At 39.5% G+C, this 20,247-nt stretch overlaps 1 protein-coding gene across 1 annotated transcript in view; it reads right to left on the minus strand.

Annotated features, from left to right (window-relative positions):
• Window positions 1-20,247, minus strand: part of THSD7A (thrombospondin type 1 domain containing 7A) — a 553,675-nt gene that overhangs the window by 127,853 nt on the left and 405,575 nt on the right. The window contains exon 9 of the mRNA XM_075062383.1: window positions 4,604-4,795. Coding sequence (XP_074918484.1) covers window positions 4,604-4,795 — 192 coding nt within the window. The remainder of the gene's footprint in view (window positions 1-4,603; window positions 4,796-20,247) is intronic.

Consider the following 20,247-nt stretch of genomic DNA (forward strand, 5'->3'; position numbering starts at 1 on the left):
AACCCAGCAGTACCATGTTTGTACCATGACAGATATAAAAGAAAACACCTGCAGCATCTGCATTATGCTTCGAGGAACTGCCACAGTAGTTGTGAAGTATTTAGATACATGTTATATTTGTTTCTTCACCCTCACAAGACCACAGCAACAGGGTTTAAATTTGAGGTTAAGACCTATGCAAAACCAAGCCTCAGTGCATGCTTCCTAATTACAGCTAATTTATGGGAAGGATTATGGCAAGGGGAAAAAAACCCCCAAAACTGCAGCCCTACATGGCACACAAAGAGAGTGTTGTTGTATATCCTAAAATTGGGTATGTGTAACAGCTGTGATATGTGTAAGGTCACAGCATCATGTCCTTTACTGTCATTTTAGATTTTCAGATAATGATTTTCCTGGGTTTCTTGTTGCACAGTGAAGATGAGTTTGGAAACACAACTGAGGTACTGCCAGGCTCACAGAAAGGAAACTTTGTAAATTCCCTTTAGGCCAGATGAGAAGAATGATTCCTGAAAAGACACATACAAGTGACTGTGGAACATCTCATACTACACACAAAAATCTGTCTCTGAGTAGATTTAAACAAATCCAGCCACTACTTCCTTAGCCACTTGGGTCCTCTGGCAGTATAACTGGTGTGGTTCAGCTACTTAAGGTGGATGTAGGCCTAGATAAGGTGGTGCACACAAGAGTATGTGCACCCTGGCCAGATTCTCAGCTCTAGCAGAAGTCTGCTCAGTGCAGGAATGGACATGATGAGAAGGAAGAGTTTTATTCTGTCTTTGTGTTTCCTCACACTCAGCATAGCCTTATGGGCTGTTCCTGTAGACAAAAATAGATAAGAATAGCCAGAGAGCAGCAATACACTGGCTAGTCCCCTACCTGAGACACACTCCCTACATCAGGAGCTATGAAAGGGGTCAGAAAAAAAAGAAAAGGCTATTACATGCATATTTTAAGCCAATTCAGTGACCCCTACTACATCAGGGGTACTTCCTGGAGGCTAATTCCACTGGTTTTATGACCTTTTTATATCACATGAGCAGCATACGAAGAGGATGCAATACAATGAAGAACTGAACCCCATAAACAGAAGAGTCTAGTTCCATAAGAGTTGCATGTACAGCAAAGCACAGGCCAATGTTACAAATCCAGTTAAATTCAGGTTTCCTGGATATCAGAATAATATACCACTATTCATAATCAGAGTGACAGGATATGATTTTCACTTTCTTTCAAAAAGAGAGAGTGAGTGAGAGAGAGATCACAGATGATGAAGTAATAAGCAGCAAATTCAGGCCTGGATCCAAAAAGGTAGTTGCACAGGCTTAAGTACTTCCATTAATTTCAACAGGATTACTCTCATGCTTGAACTTCAACTATGCTTAAGTACCTTGCTGAATCAGAGTAAAGCACTGATGCTACTTTGAAGGACTGCAATATTATTTGAATTTATAATAATTGGATTGCATGGTTATTGTCAGAATCTCAGGATCCTAGAACTGAACTATCGAGGACCAGCTGCAGCGTGCTTTTAGTCAAAGGCCCACATCTATAAATCATAAATTTGTGTCTCTAAATCATCTGATGCTTTTCCAGTGTGAAGAGCATTGTCTATAGAAATAATGATGCAATCAATTCTGGAAGCATAGCTAAAGCTTTGTTGTGTATTTCTTAAGGTGAAAAATCACTAATTATTTGTCAAATAAGAAGTGACTAAGGGGTATAGTGGATTTACTGTCAGGAAAATAACAACCAATCTAATTTTAGTGAAGTCTAAAAGTTATAATCTGAAATGATATAGTTTACTCCAAGAAAAGGTGAAAACTATACTTTAGCTACCATGGAGTGGTATTTCAGTTCTGCAAGGTTATATTTTATTCATAAATCATATTTACTCTCTGTGGCCTTCATTCCACAACCACATAGTTAACTTTAAGCATGAGTAATCCCACCCCTATTCAGCAAAGCATATGCTTAGGTGCTTTGGGACCTGATCCAGACCCCGTGGTCTCCAATCAGTGCCGAATCAGGATAGATTAACTCCCATGCTTACTGTTTGACTGAATCAGGGCCTCAAGCATGATCCTTGGAGGGGCTGAGCAGCAGCAACTCCCACTGGGATCGGATATCCACTTTTTAGAAAGAAATTTAAAATTGTGGTGGAATTTTGGTAGATATTTGCTTACTGTTTTTTGTTTTACTATTGCACATCCTGACTCCCAATGGTAGTCAGTGTGTCCTAAAATCAGGTTTATATTCTGTGGCATACAGTCAAGATTTGCAGTAGTCAAGGGTGGTAATATCTCTGTTTCCTGTAATGCTGAATAAGCAATTAAAAGCAAATGTCTTGAGTTACATATGAAAGCCAACAGCCCACGAAAATTTCATTTTTAGGGGGGGAGGTGTTATTAGATAATTGTCTTTTCAAAATCTAGCTATTGTGATTTTTGAGATGTTGGAATAGGACAAGAGAAAGGGATAACATTTTTAAACAGCATTTCTCTTTTCTCATGTAGATCTATCTATCTATGGCAACTACTTATTATATGAGTATTAAAAATCATCCCTTGTACTTCCAACAGAGCTGTTCAGAAGGGTAAATGTCAGAAGCGTCAGCTCTGCTACATCTTCCCCATTTTTCTTGAATCCCCTGGAGGTTACCCTGCCAGAACTCTGCAGGACTTTTGTGGGGGAGTCAAGGGTGCAACACCGCTTGTCCCTCTTCCTTCAGATGAATCCTCCTTCAAGTGAAGATGGTCAGGATGCTGCAGTGCAGTAATGTGTAAGGTTCTTGGGACAGTTTTTTAAAGGTATCTAAGCACCCAAAGATGGAGATAAAATCCCATTAGGTACCTATCTACATGTTTAGATGTCTGAATACTTTAAAAATCTGTCCCTCTCATGTTGTACTGATTGATAAAAATAGCAGACTGTCTTTGATTTTATATTCTTTAAAATTCAAAAGTGGATAACGAATGGTGGCAGTGGTAATTACTCAAGCTCTCTGTATGGACAATGCCTCTATTGATTTGATTGATGAAGTGCTTGTTTTTCTGTAAAATATAGATATTTGGCAGTGCCTATTTTCCAATAGTAAAATATTAACAAATACTGTAGGATTGCCACTTTTGTTAACATGTAATACCTACACGTTTTCTCTTTTTGAATCTGGTGTAACGTGACACGACTTGAGTTGCAATAGTACAATTCCTGATTGCTCTGGTGTTTTTTTTTTTTAAATGAGAAAATTGAACATGACATTACTTCATAGAACAATATCATTTGGAGCACAGGGTTTGGCGATACTATTGCTTAATCAAAAGCTCAAGTATGCTGCTCAATATAGCTTGCACAACTCCTATAAAATACTGTATGTTCATGAAGCAGAGTTCTGGTGATTAAGTTCATAGTATCAGTAAATACATCTAAAAGGATTAGGATATTAGATACAATCATTTTCCAGAGTCACTTTTTTTAGGCATGCTTGTGTATGTATGGTGTATTGGGAATTCAGTCTCAGACATTGTATGTTTGGGGGTTCATTGAATAAAGTTCTGTCTGGATACTGTTTGATCAGTAAATATGCCCACAACCCAGAAAATGCTGCTGCCTGACTAGTTGAGATTAGCTATTTCCTTTGCACAGTCATTTCACACACGCTTAATCATAGCTCTAGAGATACCCCTGATGGGTGGAAGGAAATCTAATGTGTCCTTAAAATTAAGTTTAATCTAATTTGGGACCACAAACACTATTGTACATAAAACATAGTTGCATGGTTATTGTACAGCATCACTCCTAGTTGGAGTTAAGGCATTGTGGGTGCCTTAACTGAATATTTCCAAACCTGTGTATGTTTGGTTGGATTTATCTTAAGTTTAACCTTAACTCCAAATTTCTTGGACATGTAATGCTTGGTTTTGACATAATTACAACAACCTCATAATGCTTTTACCCCAAGACACTGAGATGGAGTCTCAAACTTAGTTCCACTTTAATTTAGATTTTATCTGAGAATTACAATAAAGGTTTGTGCCAGTATTGTTGGCCCAAATTTCCCCTGACCATCCAACTTTGTGTATCATGTGGTTTGCCACTTAGATGCCTTGACTGTGGATATGGAAAAGTAATTTATCTGTTGTACCCACTAAAACTCTGATCCACTTACTCTTATGCTTAAATATTTGCAGGATAGGGGTTTAAGTCAGGAGTAACGTAGGACTACAAAAGACCTGTAGATCTCTTGCATTGGAGTCTGTTTATGGTAAATAATTTCCCTGGTTTAATGCAGAATAGCAAAAAAGTGCATTTAAAATAAGAAAAGAAAGGAACACTTTTACAAAACCAAAAAGACTAACCAATATTACTTAAAGAAAAGAAAAACACCAAATAACCATTTCATTATAATAATAGAAAGAAAAAATACCTGTACTAAAAATTAACATTACAGACTTTTCTAATTAAATAATAATGGATTTTTTTTTAAAAGAAAGGATGCACTGTACTAATCTGTCCTCTGATCATGGAATTATTTCAGCATTGTTAAGTTAATTAACAATTCAGAACCAAATACAAAGACTGCTGAAGTATGCAACCTTACCTTCACCTGCATATGCCAGGATAGAGCGGGCTCGCATCTGTTTTCCTTCTGTGGTTTTGCCTGAGCAGGTGTGAGAGCAGGAGGACCATCCAGACCACATGCTGAGTACACAATCCTTTGGGCATGGAACTTCACAGACAATGGGAATTGGATAGATAGCATCTCTACACAGCTGTCTGTCAACCTCTTCTCCTGGGAAAGAAAAGGCCAGTGGCAGTCTATCATTGTTAAATTAACTTAAAATGAGCAATCTAGCCCAGATGGGCACACAAATAAATTAGATTCTGTTGTGTAAAAACAAAGTTAGTAGATTACTCATCAGAATGACTGTCTATGGCCTGATGTTAAAAGAACATGCCACAATTCTCAGATGTACTTATGTAGCAGAATTTGAACTCTGCTGAAATGGATATGGGTGTGGGTGGCTATTGCTATGTTTTCACTTGTCATAGCTACTGTAAATAAATCATGAATATATGATACACATGAACAAAATATATAATATACCCAAACAATGTAAGTATATTAGAGCCAGGCAAGTGAGCAGGGGTTTCGGGGAAAAAAAATCTTAATTTTCAGTTCATGTAATTTTCTCAACCCCTGAATTTTAATATCCACAACTCAGTCAAAAAACAAAAACAAAAACAAAACAAAAATCTTTGCATTTCAGTTGGATGTCAGAATCTGTAAAGGGTTTAAGCAGGATGGGAACATAGTTTCTCATTTGGTTCTAAAAGTTCTTTGTTAATTAGCAGGGCCAACATCTGTCTCTGGCTAGGCCACAGATGTTTTGGAGTTCTCTTGGGTCAAGTAGAGGTGCACGTCTAATTATATACAAAGAGCCTCATTAATGGATTTTTTTTTTCAAGAAAGTAGGGACTGGAGCACCAATACCAGGATTACATTTAATGTCAGCTGCAGTCAAAACTAGGAATCTAAAACTACACAATGGACAAAACACTAGTTAATTTACAATAAGGAACACTGCAACAAGTGATTGGGTCGAAGATCTATCTAGAATGATCTCATTCTAGATCTAGATTCTCTATCATTACCTCCATGTAAGATTTGTAAACAAATCCTTCATTGGAGGTCTTTCAGTGAACTTGAAAGGAAGGGGCTTCCCTGCACAGCCCTGTATGCCGAACCAGGTATTGAGAAGTCCAACTTTACCACTGAAGAAAACACAGAAGCTATTTGAGCAAAGGACAGTACAGAGAGGTGTTAATGGATGGAGGCTCCTGACTCCGCAGTGTTGTGAAGGGTGAAGTCCAGGGAAAAGATATGTGAATACTGTCAAATGAATAAATGGGCACCAAAAGGTTTCACTAACAGTGACAGAAGCACATTTCTCCTGAGGGTAAATCCTGTATAGCAGAGGAAAACCAGGAATTAAGCAGTTTGGGGCCAAAATGAGTCTTCTAGAGAGATGGTTTTGTCACCATAATGTGCATGCATCAAAGAATGAGAATCTAGTTATAGAAATCACTTTCAATAATTCTGGGGACTACACAGGACAGATTTCTGAGGTTCCGTTCACCATTTATAACACTTAAAAATCATAGCCTGTCAATGCCACTTTAACGTACTACAGTTTGCTTCTTTCATTTCTTTTGTTTTTACTGTGCTCAACATTTTAAAATAGCTGTCTCAGAATCTCTGTAATATCAAATATCAGCATAGAAAAAACTCTATTGCATTATGATTCATCCATTGAGATCTCACTGAAATATGTACACTCTCAATGGAACTCAATGAGAGTCCATTACAGTCCATTGGATCAAACGTTTAATAGCTCATGTCAATGAAATAATTTTACATCAAGATTTCCTATGAATTTAGTCCTTGATACCGCAAAATATTTGGTAAAAAATAGTTACTATGCTCTTTATGTCTCAGCAGTGAAGACTCAACTTAATATTAATAACAGATGACCTTATTGTCAAAGGTTAAGTCAGTAGGAGCTGTGGGTACTGATAATCACAAGTCTACAAAAAATTGCTTTCTCCCAAGCACAAAGTTAGCCTTTTACTACTAAAATAGAATAAAAATAATCTGAACCATTAAGAACTCATCTAAATAGAGACTACATGAATTCTGTGCAAATTGTACAGAATCTTAAAGCCTCTCTGTCACAGGCCAGGAAGTTACACATCAAGTTCCAAACTTTTAAAAAAAAAAAAAAAAAACATTTGTGAGAAAAAATAAATTCTTGAAAATCAATTTTTACAATGGTACTGACATGTTACTCTCAGCATTGTTAATGTAATGCTATAATATGACATAGCATTAAAAATAGATTCCTGCTAAAATGGGGCAGTAAAGGGGGCTTGTTTTGATTTGGGTGCACTATTGTCTCCCAACTTCATCCCTGTCAAATCTTTTATTCACACTTGTTCTCGAGTTACAACAGGCAAAACCTCAAACCTCTCTTTGACTGAGTTAGTGATATGCAAAGTTCTGAGGCTCATTTTGTATAACTATCCTAAAGGTTGGGTGCTTATCTAAATTACCTGAACCTCTGAAATCAACCCATCAGGCCTCACACAATGCTCTCTTACCCACAACCTCCCTCAGTGGGCTCTGGCTCCTCCCCTCTACAGCTCTTTTTAAATTATGAAGGGCTAACATGGATGGTCACTGCTGTAATAGCATTGGAAATCTGGATTCCTGTTTGCCTCATCAAGATGAAATCTGATTGAGTCAAAAGGGAAGGAGTGGACAAGCATTCCCTGAAGAGGCTCAGTGTCAGAGTAAGGATACATACTATTCTCGTATTGCTCCATCTCAAGGAAAGACTCAATGCTGGAAAGTTCCAGGACATCCCCTATGTTTGAAAAAAGCGCCTACTTTCACAATGAGATTAGAGTGGAAAAGCATAGGGCTATGTTAAAATTGCTTCATCTCTGCTCTCTTGGGGAAGTATTTAAGTAGAAACTCAAAACAAGTTTGATTTCACTGTGAGAGATGAAGTTAATTACAGGATTAGTTTGGTCCATATTTAAACCAGAAAAGTTCACCCTTACAAATCAGAGTTCTTTGTATCTTAACTGTCTATTATAACAGATCATGGCTCTGGGTTATCCCATTCTTTTATTGAAAAGTATTCAGGAAACTGGATACATTTAGCAAATTAAGATCCAGAAGTTGTCAAAAGTCCAATTTTTATCTCATTGGTGGCAAAAGAATGGAGAACAGTTAAAAGAAAATATTTTATTATGGATATTTCATGTATTTGGAGGTTTATTATATGTAGACTAAATTGTTTCTAACATTTCACTAACGCTTTTTTGAGCAGCCAGACTTTTGTTGCTACCTTTTTTAAAGCACATAATATATTCTACTACCAGAAATCATTGACCATATGTTAGGAACAATGACCAGAGTAAAGACTACACCCATTTGGAAGAAATCCTACCAGACCAAAGCTGTCACCAATAGTGTAAAGTTTTATTTTTATACTACTATATTTATATGGCATGGCAGTCAAGCATAATCCTTTGCAGAGCACTTACCATCTAAACAGATGAAATAACAGACAAAAAACGGTAGGCAGATCGGAATTTTTTGTCAGGGCTGGGACATAGGTGGTCTGGTCTAACAGTTCATGTAGGATGGAGGACCAGGTCCCCACACCAGCCAGAGTTCAGAACCAGAAAAGCAGGAGCCAAGGTCAGGAACAGAGAGTAAGATATCAGGCATCAATCCAGGTCAAGAAATCAAGAGATCAGGATCAGGTTATGACCCAGAGATCAGGAACCATAAATCAGATACAAGGAACCAGGCCAAGTCAGGAAATCAAGAGATCCGGACCAGGAGACAATAGTTGGTAGCATTGCATGAGCAGTCCAAAGCAGGGTAGAGCTCAGTTGTATAGACGACTTCCAGTTCCTCCTTCTGGCTTCAGCAGGTGGAGCAGACTAATCAGGAGCTCGGGTGTTCTGCCAATTGAGGTTGGGAGTGAAGCCTCCGATCTGAGCTTGGCTTCAAATAGTCCTGGTTCTAGATGATGTCAGTAAGCTATCAGCTATCAGGAGGGTTGGTGCATTATATCTTCCCTGCAGATCTGGTTTAGGACTCATGGGTTCTGACACTTTTTTCTTCTCTAAATTCAACTTTTATTTTTGTGTGAATCATTTCCTATTTCTTGTTGTATTTTTGTTTTACTATCTCTTTCCAAACTTACTTTCCTATATTTTCAACTTTTCTATTTTCCTTTAATGCTATTCCTTTATCTGCATGATACTTAAACTGTCATAAATTAGATGACATCCATTAAAATTCAGTTCTGAGTGAGAGCTCTTATTTTTTAAAAGATGCCTACCTAGTTGGGCAATATTTCTATGATACAGTGTATAATGCAGATGCCAAGCTAGGTTCACTTTCTGGTGCAGGGAGATGCAAACTGTACATGCGAGAGTTGCTTTGCAGAGGAGGGGTGGGAGGGATTCACTCCTTAACACAGGAAAGGACAGGCTGTGTTCTTCAAGGGTTACACAAGTGTCAAGAGCACATTTAGTCTTTGCTTGGGCTCTACAGGTACCCCATCAGTGGTCTTCCTAACCTCAACCTCACCCTCTTCCCCAGGCAATCCAGTGGAAGAGTGACTGATGACATCACTACAAGGTTTCTCTGGGCATAGTTTCTGCTACTGACACACTCCATTTGTGTACATGCCAGCACCACAACTGAAGCTGGCCTAACCGGCAAGAAGCACTTTTTTTTTTTAGACCAACAAGTCAGACTTCTACAGGTCAGCTGCACCCTGTGAATGGCAAACTCTTGCTACAGCAGAATAGGCTGCATGCTCATAAGTATCAGAGTAAATTTCCATGTGATGTTATTCAGCACAACAATCCCTTTTACTGCACTCCCAAAGCAGGCTCCTAATGAGGACACTGAAGACAATACAATAAAACCAGCTCTATTAAGGCAGCGTATGCCTAGGTGCATTATAAAAATTGCTTACCTGAAGCAAATGGGGTGGCAAGTAAAGGAACATTTGGCTCTTTATTTTTAAAGCCCAAATGTAAAGTAAAATCTTTATTGGACTCAATAAGCCACACAAGACAACTGAACTTTCCTCTAAAATTAAAGTATAATAGGAACAGAAGCATTCCACAGGGAAAATGAAAACCTTAGTCTTGGCCCCATGTCTAGCAATCAACCAGAGTCCCTGAATGGCTATAACCTAACAACTTGATGCGTACAGTCAAAAAGTCACTGCAATAAACTGGCTGAAATTTCTGGAGAGCTTTAAATGTCAACATAATATTTTTATTTATCACAAAATTTAATCATATGGTAATAAATACTGTAGACTGTGGAAGCCTCAGGTCTGCAAGAATCTGTGTGGCCGTATTCTGAAGTTCAAACAAAAATTTATACAATCCAGCCTAGAAATTAACATTGTACACATTTTTGCCTTGGCACTGGTTAGAATCCAAATAGGTTGAAGTCAGTCCTAATGTTTATACTGGTGCTTCTGAGGCTGTAAAACAATAAATGTCTAAGTGGCAACTTATGGTGGTATCTTGAGATTTCTTCACTTCTTGGAAGTGTCATATGATGGCCTCTTCTGAGGTACAACAGATGCGATTGTTAAGTAGATCACAGGAAACATGGGCTAGATTCAAAAACTGCTATTTCTTACTTAATAAAAAAATTGAGACTAAACAAATGTAATTAAATATTAAAATAGGAAGGTTGATTAGGGTCACAATGCTATGGCTGGAAATCTGATGTATTAAATGCACAAACACCGCACACAAGCATTTTAAGACTATATTTAAAATCATAGGAAATCAGGAAATGCAAAATTAAGGATTCAGAAACAATGCTAATTCAAAAGCACTACATATGCTGGATGAGTTATGGCATACATTTTGGACATACAATGCAACATACTTTACTACACAGATAGGTCCCAATCCTTGGGAATGCCAAACTTGCACTCAGTGCAGGATCTGGTGGGAGAGAGGAACAGAGATGTCAAAGGCAACTTTATACCATCTTTGCCCTCCCACAATTCCCAGGCAACCTAAGGACTACTATAAAAGTACAGTCACCTTCAGTGCCCCCCGCCCCCCGAGGCCATTGCAACAGCTAGCAATTGCTGGAGTGGAGCAGATGCCAACTAAACTCTCTCCAAAAATGCTTTAGGAGGAGCGATATCTGGAATTTTCTCTGTGGCACCTGGGGATTCAGCTATGCCAGGAGATCTTCAGTTGGCCACTTAGGACAACTTTAAAGCTGCCTTGTGCTGCTGGAGTGAGAATATAGCCTCTATAGAATATGTGTACAGTACGTGACTATACAAAGTATATCTACACAAAGCCACTGAATTAGCATTCCTGTTGGAACCTTAGCTTTTGCATTTTCTAATTTTTTGTTATGCCAACTCTACAGGTGTAGTTAAGTATTAATACAGGTTTTGCATAAAATGTCTTATGGGCATTTTAAAGAAAAGATGAGAAGAGAAGAAAAAGGAAGGAAAATAGAAGCTTTAGAAATATTCAGCTCATAGAATTTATAAGCTCCTCAGGCTTTGCAGGTGGAGCTATTAGCTCTTTATTCTTCAGTTATTTGGCTTGCAGCGCAAACAAGCTTTATTGGTGGAGTTATTAATGCATATAACTAGACACTTAAGGTATGTCTGCACAGGGATAAAAAAACTGCGGCTGGCATGGATCAGCTGACTTGGGCTTGAGGTCCTTGGGCGTTGGGACTGAAAAATCACTGTGTAGATGTTCAGGCTCCAGCCCAAAACCAAATATCTACACTGTGATTTTTAGCCTTGCCAGCCCAAGTCCACTGACTCGGGCCAGCTATGGCCCTGGGTCTTTTATCCCTGTGTAGGCGTACCCTTAGAGTACATCTTCACTGAAATGTAAGCTCAGAGTTCAAACTCAGGCTCAAGCCTAACCTCCCTTCCATCTACACATAATTCGTGCTAACCCAGGGCTTGGCCAGGACACCAGGATCCAATAGTTGTGGAAGGTCCAACCCTGAGTCAAGCTGGGACCTCGGGTTCAAGCCCTCTTGGGTATGTCTATACTGCAATTAAAAACCTGCCGCCAGCCCATGCCTCCTGACTCAGGCATATGGGGCTCAGGCTTGCGTGGCTATTTAATCAGGGTGGAAAAACCCAGTATGTCTGGTACTGGAAATCATAAAATTCTGGCATTGTATTTACAACTGAAAACTTGTCTAGACTTGAATTACAGTGGCACAGTTGCAGTGTTGTAGCTGTGCCGCTGTAGTGCTTCCGTGTAGACAGGACGGTTCCCCATCTCCTTGAGAGGTGTGTGTGGTGTTGACAGAATTCTTCTGTTGATGTTGCACTGCCTACACTGGGGGTTAGATAGGCTTACCTATGTTGCTCAAGGGTGTAGATTTTCCACATACTCAAGTGACATAGCAGGGTCAACCTAACAGTATAGATCAGGGCCTCGCACTAACCTTTCCCTCCAAAACATGCTGTTGCAGCCAATAATGTTGAACAGGGAAGAGAGAGAGGTATATTACAATTCTGACAGAAATGCATTGTAAAGAACAGAAGTCCATAATATTTTGCACATTTAAAATGATTTCTGCCCTTTTATGAACCTGAAAGCTGCTAGAGTCAGAAACACTTTGCTATCTCTTTTACCTCCCATTTTACTCTGACTTTCTCTGGTGCACTGAATGAGAATCTAGGATGAAACATACCTCACACTGAGAATGAAGGTTCCCTTTTTTCTTATATTATTGACTGAGGAAAGCACTCACTCTCTCTCTCAGTACATGTCTCTAATTAAAATCCATGCACTACCAGCAGAAGCTAACCCAGTTTTCATTCTGCAAGGGGTAGTAGAGAAGTTAATCACTGGAAACTTAATCAAACACACCACTGTAGACAAAAGACATTTACCTGCAATTTGCCATTATTTATAGTCCTCTTGAACATACCAGCCTTTTAAGAAGGAGTTTTGGAGGTAAAACAGCACATGAAGCAAAGCCTGAACTTTTGCTCTCACTAATTCAATATTTTCCTTGTAGTAAATATTTTTGGTTGTTGGAGAAAAAATTATACTATCTTCTGTTTACCTCAGCACCATTTATAAGCTCTGGACAATATTTGTTCCTATTTTTCTGCCTAAAGAACAGAGACTCTAAGGCAGCTTCAATGTTAATTAAACAAAATTGGAGAGTCCTATTTACAGTAGCAAAACTATTCTTTTTCTCAGTGAAATTCTTTTCTATTACAGTTCTTGAAAGATCACTTGTATGACATGAAAGAATCTCTCTCTCTGACATGCACTGACAATTTTCAACAATTTTGTGGATCATTGACTAAAGTATATATGTTCTATACATTGTACCCTGATTGCCGCCTTGGTTTTCAGCTATCCCTGGATGAGAAGTTAGTGAATATTATTTCTTTGTATTTTTCCCATAAGTTGAAAATTAGCGTCCTTTAAAATTTCTCCACAGTAATACATCAGAAACATCATTTTGATACTATTCTGTGTAAATATATGCAAAAAAGGAAAGGGAAAGTCACAGCTAAACTGAGACACATTTCAAGTGGAAGATGAGTAAAATCTATCAACAAACTGGTGTCCATTCCCAAATGTCAGCATGATTTGGAGCATAGCCAGAGTTTTACTCATAGGAGTTTTACTAGCTAATAAGAAACTGATTCATTTTAGTTTTCTTTATCATAGGAATCATATTATTTAATGGCTTTCCTGAATTGATTTCTTAACACAATTCTTTGAGGATCTTTAAGGTGTGGCATTACATAGCAATTTACAAAACAGCTACAGTGCGTTTGCAATCACTATCAGCTACAGTAGTTCCTGCATTCCAATTTATTGCTTAGGTGATGATGTTAGCTGTTTGTATTACATCAGTTACTAATTCCCTAACCACAGGCCTCTCCCTCAATTACTTCTGTTAAGTAGTATTTGCATTTAATTATGTCTTAATTAGTTGATAGTTAATATTCGTGAAGTCATTGTCTTTTAAGAAGCCCAAGTAGAAATGGGACTGATTTCAATGAAGACAAATATTCAAATGTGTCTCACATCTGTTGGTGACGCTGAGGTCTAAGAATGTTTCTATAATAGATTAAATGAAAAGAAAAGATTATTGTATTCAGATCAGCTGGTTTAATGGTTTATTTGCAACTTACTCTGTTGTTTCAAAACAGAACTTAACACTATTAGAGTAGTCCTTTACTTTTTAAAAATGCATATGTTTTGATAAAAGACAATAGCAACGCAAAATATGAAATATGATACTTTGGGACACTACTTGCAAAATACCAATTTAATGAAGTGAATAGAGATTAATGTTTTTAAGTAGGAGAGCTGTGCACCCAAACACACATGAAACTGTATCCATTGCATCTTGTGCACACAGTTACCATGACTCCCCACGCAAACCAGGAACTGCATACAGAAATGACCACACAGTCACTTAACTTGCCCTTTACATGTGCAAATAACAGACCACATGCACAACTGTTGGACCTCCTACTATTTTTAAAATGTAACTGCAGAAAATCATATTTGGTTGTTTTCTCCTTTTTAAAATAAATATTCATAATTACAGTATAATACCTATCTGGGGCAACCTGAAAAGAGTCAGACAAAGACCCCTTTCCTTTTCTATGATACTCGATTTGAAGACAAGGCAGAAATAACTGAAAAGAAAAGGCAGGTAGAGCTCAAAACTTACCACAGCTGGCTGCTTTCTAAGGAAGAAGCAGGGCTCACTATGAAAGAGGCTTCACTAACCACAGGAGCAAGTGGTTGTGTGTTGTTGTTGAGAAGGTTTTCTTGTTAGTTAGGGAGCTGTGAAAGAGGTGTGGTCTTGCAAAACCCAAGAATCTATGTGGAAATCTATCCCTAACTCAGAGATATCTACCAGAACCATTGTTCTTTTCTGCAGCATCTCCACAGTAACCCTACTGTCCTCACCTCGGTCCCAGCTATGGTGACCAGATAGTAAGTGTGAAAAATCGGGACAAGGAATTGGAGTATGATGCACCTATGTAAGACACATCCCTAAATATCAGGATGGTCCCTATAAAATTGGGACATCTGTTCACCCTAGTCCCAGCTGACAGAATAGCTTCTTTCTGCCAACCTCCTCACATCGCTGCACATTAGCAGCTACAGAGGGGAGCCATAAGGAGTTATCCCATTCCAGATAGTTGATTAGAAATTTACTGAGTCTGAAGTACAGTATGCCAGAGAGAGAGACTACTCCATAGCTCCACCTTCTGCTTCCTCTTCCCTGAATCACCACAAAGTTCTGATCCTGGGATACTCAGGAAGAGGGGCTACTGAGAGGTATAGTGGAGAACCAGAAGAGTATTCTATAAAAATGGTGTTCTCCATAATAACTACTCTCTCCCTACTGCACTAGCTCTGGATTCCCTCTATGCATAATAGTCACAGGAACAAACAGGTCCAAAGAAAAATACCTTCTCAGAAAGATGAAATCATGAAAGCAATACGGGGAGAATCTTAAAAATGCATCAGGAACACATTTAAAAACTCATATTTCCTCATAAAATTGTTGAAAATGAGAGGACTACATTTCAATGTATACTTAGGCTATAACTGGTTAAAAATAATGAACCCACATTTTGGGGTACAATATTAATGCTTCCTGTAATCCCATTGTAATGTTTGGTAACGGGAGAACATATGTATCTCCATTTATATTACAGTCATCTATCAGGATTACAGTGATGTAGATACAGCCTCTAACCTGACACAGAGGGATAAAAACAGGGAGAGGAATAGTATCTCCCCATCCAAATAGTTATTTTTAGATGTAAAATGCAGTGCCATCTGTCACATATGGAGGGAGGGCAGATTAAGCAACAACAAGAAAAAATATTTCCCATAACTATGTTAACTCAGAAATGTATTTTAAAAATGCAATATCCTCAGGTATTCAGCTGGGGGCAGGGGGGACTAAATTTTTCCCCTTGAAAATGTAAACACCTAATTCATCCTTCAATTCTCCCCTCTGAGGGAAGAGGAAAATGTTCTGTTCCTTTTCTCTTGTTACCAATGAGAACACCGGGACATTTTCTGGTTTCCGTTGTTAAACATTTATTTTTTTACTAATTAATCCAATCTCTTATTTTTCACTGTCACTTTCTAACTGTACCCTGCTTCTGCCCAGACCGTAGTCCATGAGTTGAAAACTTAACACAGCTTTTGGAGATCATGCAGATGCCTCTTAGAAAAAAGAATGTTTCAGCTCTACTGATGTGCCATGATAACTGCCCACTCTACCTTATAAACATGCACACACTGAGTGACCATATTGTACATGCTGAGGGTACATTTTAGCACTGCTATCACATGACCTGATGTCACTTACATTGTAGCACAGCCAATTTAATAATTGGCATGGTGGCTGACATGCCACTTTAATCGAGTGAGAAAACACAGTGTAGATATTACAAAAGGAAAACAGCAACAACAAAATGGAAAATTCCTCTTTTTATCCTGGATGTTACATTTACTGATCTTTTTCACTCATTCTGCTACCACCTAATATTCATTGACATAAAATATATGATAAAAAATTTTGTCAATAGAAAATATTTAGAATTCGAATTTGCTATTACAGTGGATATTGTTAAAACGTAAACAAATACTAAAATGTTGTAATGACTTTGCCACAGTACTTCTTATCATCAAAATGTATACCACAGTACATTTAATACGGTATCATCACAAATGTTTTCCCAGAAAGTACCCACTGCACTGTAACAGCACAGCATTTCCTGCTGAATAGCGGTAGGTTTCTGCAGCACAGTTTGACAGGTGGTTTGAACATTTTCAGGGTTCATTTGTTAATGCAGTCATACTGAGAATGATAAGGAGCAGTGAACACAAATGTATTGATCATAACCAAGCACAGTTGCCTTCTACAATTAAATAAACCAATCACGTCATCTTGGTTAAAAAAGAAAAAGAAAGTTTGATGACAGTTCCATTGAGAGTAAAATCAATTTTAGCCATGGGACTAAGTCAGATCAATATATCAGGCCAATAGGCCACTTTTAAACAGAATGAGATGAGGAAAGATAAAGTGCTGATGGTGCTATAAGGAAACAAAAGACACAGTGCTGCTCTAAAGGGTTATATCACTTGAAAATTTCTAATGTATTTATAAAAAATGTTTGGCAAAAACACTAAAATTATTTTATAAGGTGCCTCAAATTCTGATGCAAGAGATTTAGACAATATCCCAGTGACAACAGGTTTTGCCAAACCAAAATACTCTACAGAATTTCTATGAGAAAATATATTAAAGAATATTCTATAGATAAAGACTTACTCCAATTAGTTTCCATAAAATGTTACAGAAATTCCTTAAAGTATAACAGAGATTGCATAAAACTTGCTTTGATCAAAATTAGGAAAATTCTTGCATAATTTTGAAAAATAGCAACTATGCCAGACATATTTTATAGACCATTCCTTTGAAAATGCAATCTGTTGTTTTTTTTTATTTGATGGAGGACTATAACCATATTTTTTCATTATTGGTATTCATCTAGCTTTTAAATCCATCAGATACAGGCAACCAGAGCAGCTGCTGTTACAAAAAAAAGTTGACATGCCTCTTTACTGTACCTATTGACTGGGTGCAAGGTTTCAAGTATTTTTTTCCCTACAATAAACCTCAAATCCCTCACATCAGTGGGATAACAGAACCAAGGAAAGGCCATGGAGTGTCACTGAATTTAAACCACGCTTAACTAATTCCTAGGGATGTGCCTGAAGTCTGATATTTGGATTTGAACTAGATTTGGATTAAGGATCCTGATAGTCAGGGTTATTCAATTTTGAGGAAAAATGTATAAAGGAAATAACAGGGAAGATCAGAACAAAGTTAGCCATTGGAAAGCAGCTCCCAAAATGCTGGTAGTATTCCACTAATTTCTACAGACGACGTTTCAATCAAGTGCCTAAATTTAGGTTCTTAAATTCACTTTTAGGCAGCTGTCTAAAAATGGACTGGTTTTGCAGAGGTGCTGAGCTTCCATAATTTTCATCGACTTCAGAGGGAGCTCGAGATGCTCAGTACCTTTGTAAACTACTTTTATTTTGGTATCTAAATATGAATTTAGGAGCCTAATATTAGGCACCTTAGTTTGAACATTTTTGGCCTAAATTCCTATGCCAAGGACTGGATTCACAAAAGGCCTTAGGTTTCTAACTGCTACTTTTAGCACCTAAATCCAACAACAGGCATCATAGGCATTCAAAAATCCCCCACTCAACCTGTAGACACCTTGAATCACTTGGCAACTATGTTTTCGCTGTAAAAGTTAGCTAGGCACCCAAGTTTCTGTCCCTGAGCATGCACTGCTGCCTCAGGCAGCATCTTTCTCTCCACAAAGCAGAGGGGGAAATTGAACCTGGGACTTCTACATCATGGATAAGTACTCTAACCACTGGGCTAAAAGTTATGAGGGAGGCACCACAACCACCTCCTCCTTCTGGTCAGCATGCTGGCTTTTGTGAATAACATTCTTCAGAGCCTCATTCTACCCATCCATTGTATAAAAAGCCGAGGAGCCTAACTCAGGATTTATGAATCCCAGTGATTTTCTAGGCACTTATGACCTTTTATGAATCTAACCCAGGAATCGGCAACCTTTGGCATGCAGCTCGCCAGGGTAAGCATCATGGCGGGCCAGGCCAGTTTGTTCACCTGCCGCATCTACAGGTTCAGCCAATTGCAGCTCCCACTGGCCGCGGTTCACCGCTCCAGGCCAATGGGGGCAGCGGGGGGCAGCGGCCAGCACATCTCTAGGCCCGCGCTGCTTCCCACAGCCCCCATTGGCCTGGGATGGCAAACTACAGCCCGTGGGAGCCGCGATCGACCGAACCTAAGGATGTAGCAGGTAAACAACCCAACCCGGCCCACCAGGGTGCTTACCCTGGTGAGCCGCGTGCCAAAGGTTGCTGATCCCTGATCTAACCCTTTCCCACGTCACTCCTATATGTAGAAAAATCCTTCCTGAACTGGGTTGCAATGGCTTGATCCAGTGAAGGACTGAAACACATGTAACTCTGAGCATATAGGTACTCCCATTGAAGTCATGTGCTTAAGTGCTTAGCTAGATTAATGAGACAAGGTGGATGAGGTAATATCTGTCATTGGACCAACACTGGTTGGTGAAAGAGAGAAGTTCTTGAGCTTAGTGTCTAAGGTGGCTGTCATCACCTCATTCACATCCCTCCTGAAGACCTATTATCATGACATCCACAAGAAGTGAGCCAATAAGGCATTTTTCATTATTGTGTATTCATATTTAGTTATGTTTACTTAAGAAACCCACATTACTTCCAAATTACATGCAGATTACTTCAAGTAACCATGTAGTATTTTTACTGTTTGCCTACTGTTTTATAACTCTTCTTCAATGCCTCAAATTGTTTCAGCAGAAACTCAGAATTACGAACACCAGCGTTACAAACTGACTTGTCAACTACACAGCTCATTTGGAGACGGAAGTACACAGTCAGGCAGCAACAGAACCCCCCCAAAATGCAAATACACAACTGTATTAAGGGTAAATTACTAAAAAAATAAAAATAAAGATTTAATTTTTTGACAAGGCAAGAAAACTGTTTCTGTGCTCATTTCATGTAAATGAAGATGGCTGAAACCAGCATTTTTCTTGCATAGTAAAGTTTCAAAGCTATAGTACGCCAATATTCAGTTGTAAACTTTTGAAAGAACAACCAGAACATTTTGTTCAGAGTTACAAACAACCTCAATTCCCGAGGTGTTGGTAACTGAAGTTCTACTGCAGGGGCAGGAAAACTTTTTGGCCTGAGGGCAGCACGGGTTTCTGAAATTGTATGGAGGGCCGGTTAGAGGACGATGTGCCTCCTCAAACAGCCACATGTGGCCTGGCCCCTGCCCCGTATCCAACCCCCCCCACTTCTCACCCCCTGGTATGGCCCCCCGGGACTCCTGCCCCGTCCAAACCCCCCTGTTCCCTGATGCCCCCTCCGCTCTCTGTCTCCTGACCATCCCTGGACCTCTGCTCCTAACTGCCCCCCGCCGCCCCATCCAACCCCTCACTCCTTCCTGACTGCACCCCTCGGACCTCTGCCCCATCCAATCACCCTTTCTCCCTGTCCCGACTGCCCCTGGAACCTTTGACCCTGACTGCCCCCTAACACCCCGCCCCCAGGACTCCTGCCCCATCCACATCCTCCTCTGACCCCTGACCATCCCTGGAACCCGCACCCCTGGGTGCCCCCTGCGACCCCATCCAACCTTCCCTCTCCTTCCTGACTGATCCCCTGGGACCCTTGCTCCCATTCAATCCCCCGATTCCCCACCCTCTGACTGCCCCAACCCCTATCCACCCCTCCACCCCCTGACTCCCACCACCGCGAACTCCACTGCCCTCTGTCCAACACCCCCACTTCCTGCCCCTTTACCATGCTCCCTGGAGCACCAGTGACTGGTGGTGCGGCTGCACCAGGACAAGCAGCGGCGGAGTGAGCTGAGGCTGCAGAAGAGGGAGAACAGTACGGGAGGGGCCAGGGAAAGCCTCCCGGACCAGGACGGTCCTGCGGGCTGGATGTGGCCCACGG

Source organism: Chelonoidis abingdonii, chromosome 2 (genome assembly GCF_003597395.2).
Source record: "Chelonoidis abingdonii isolate Lonesome George chromosome 2, CheloAbing_2.0, whole genome shotgun sequence".
Taxonomy (NCBI): Eukaryota; Metazoa; Chordata; order Testudines; family Testudinidae; genus Chelonoidis; species Chelonoidis abingdonii.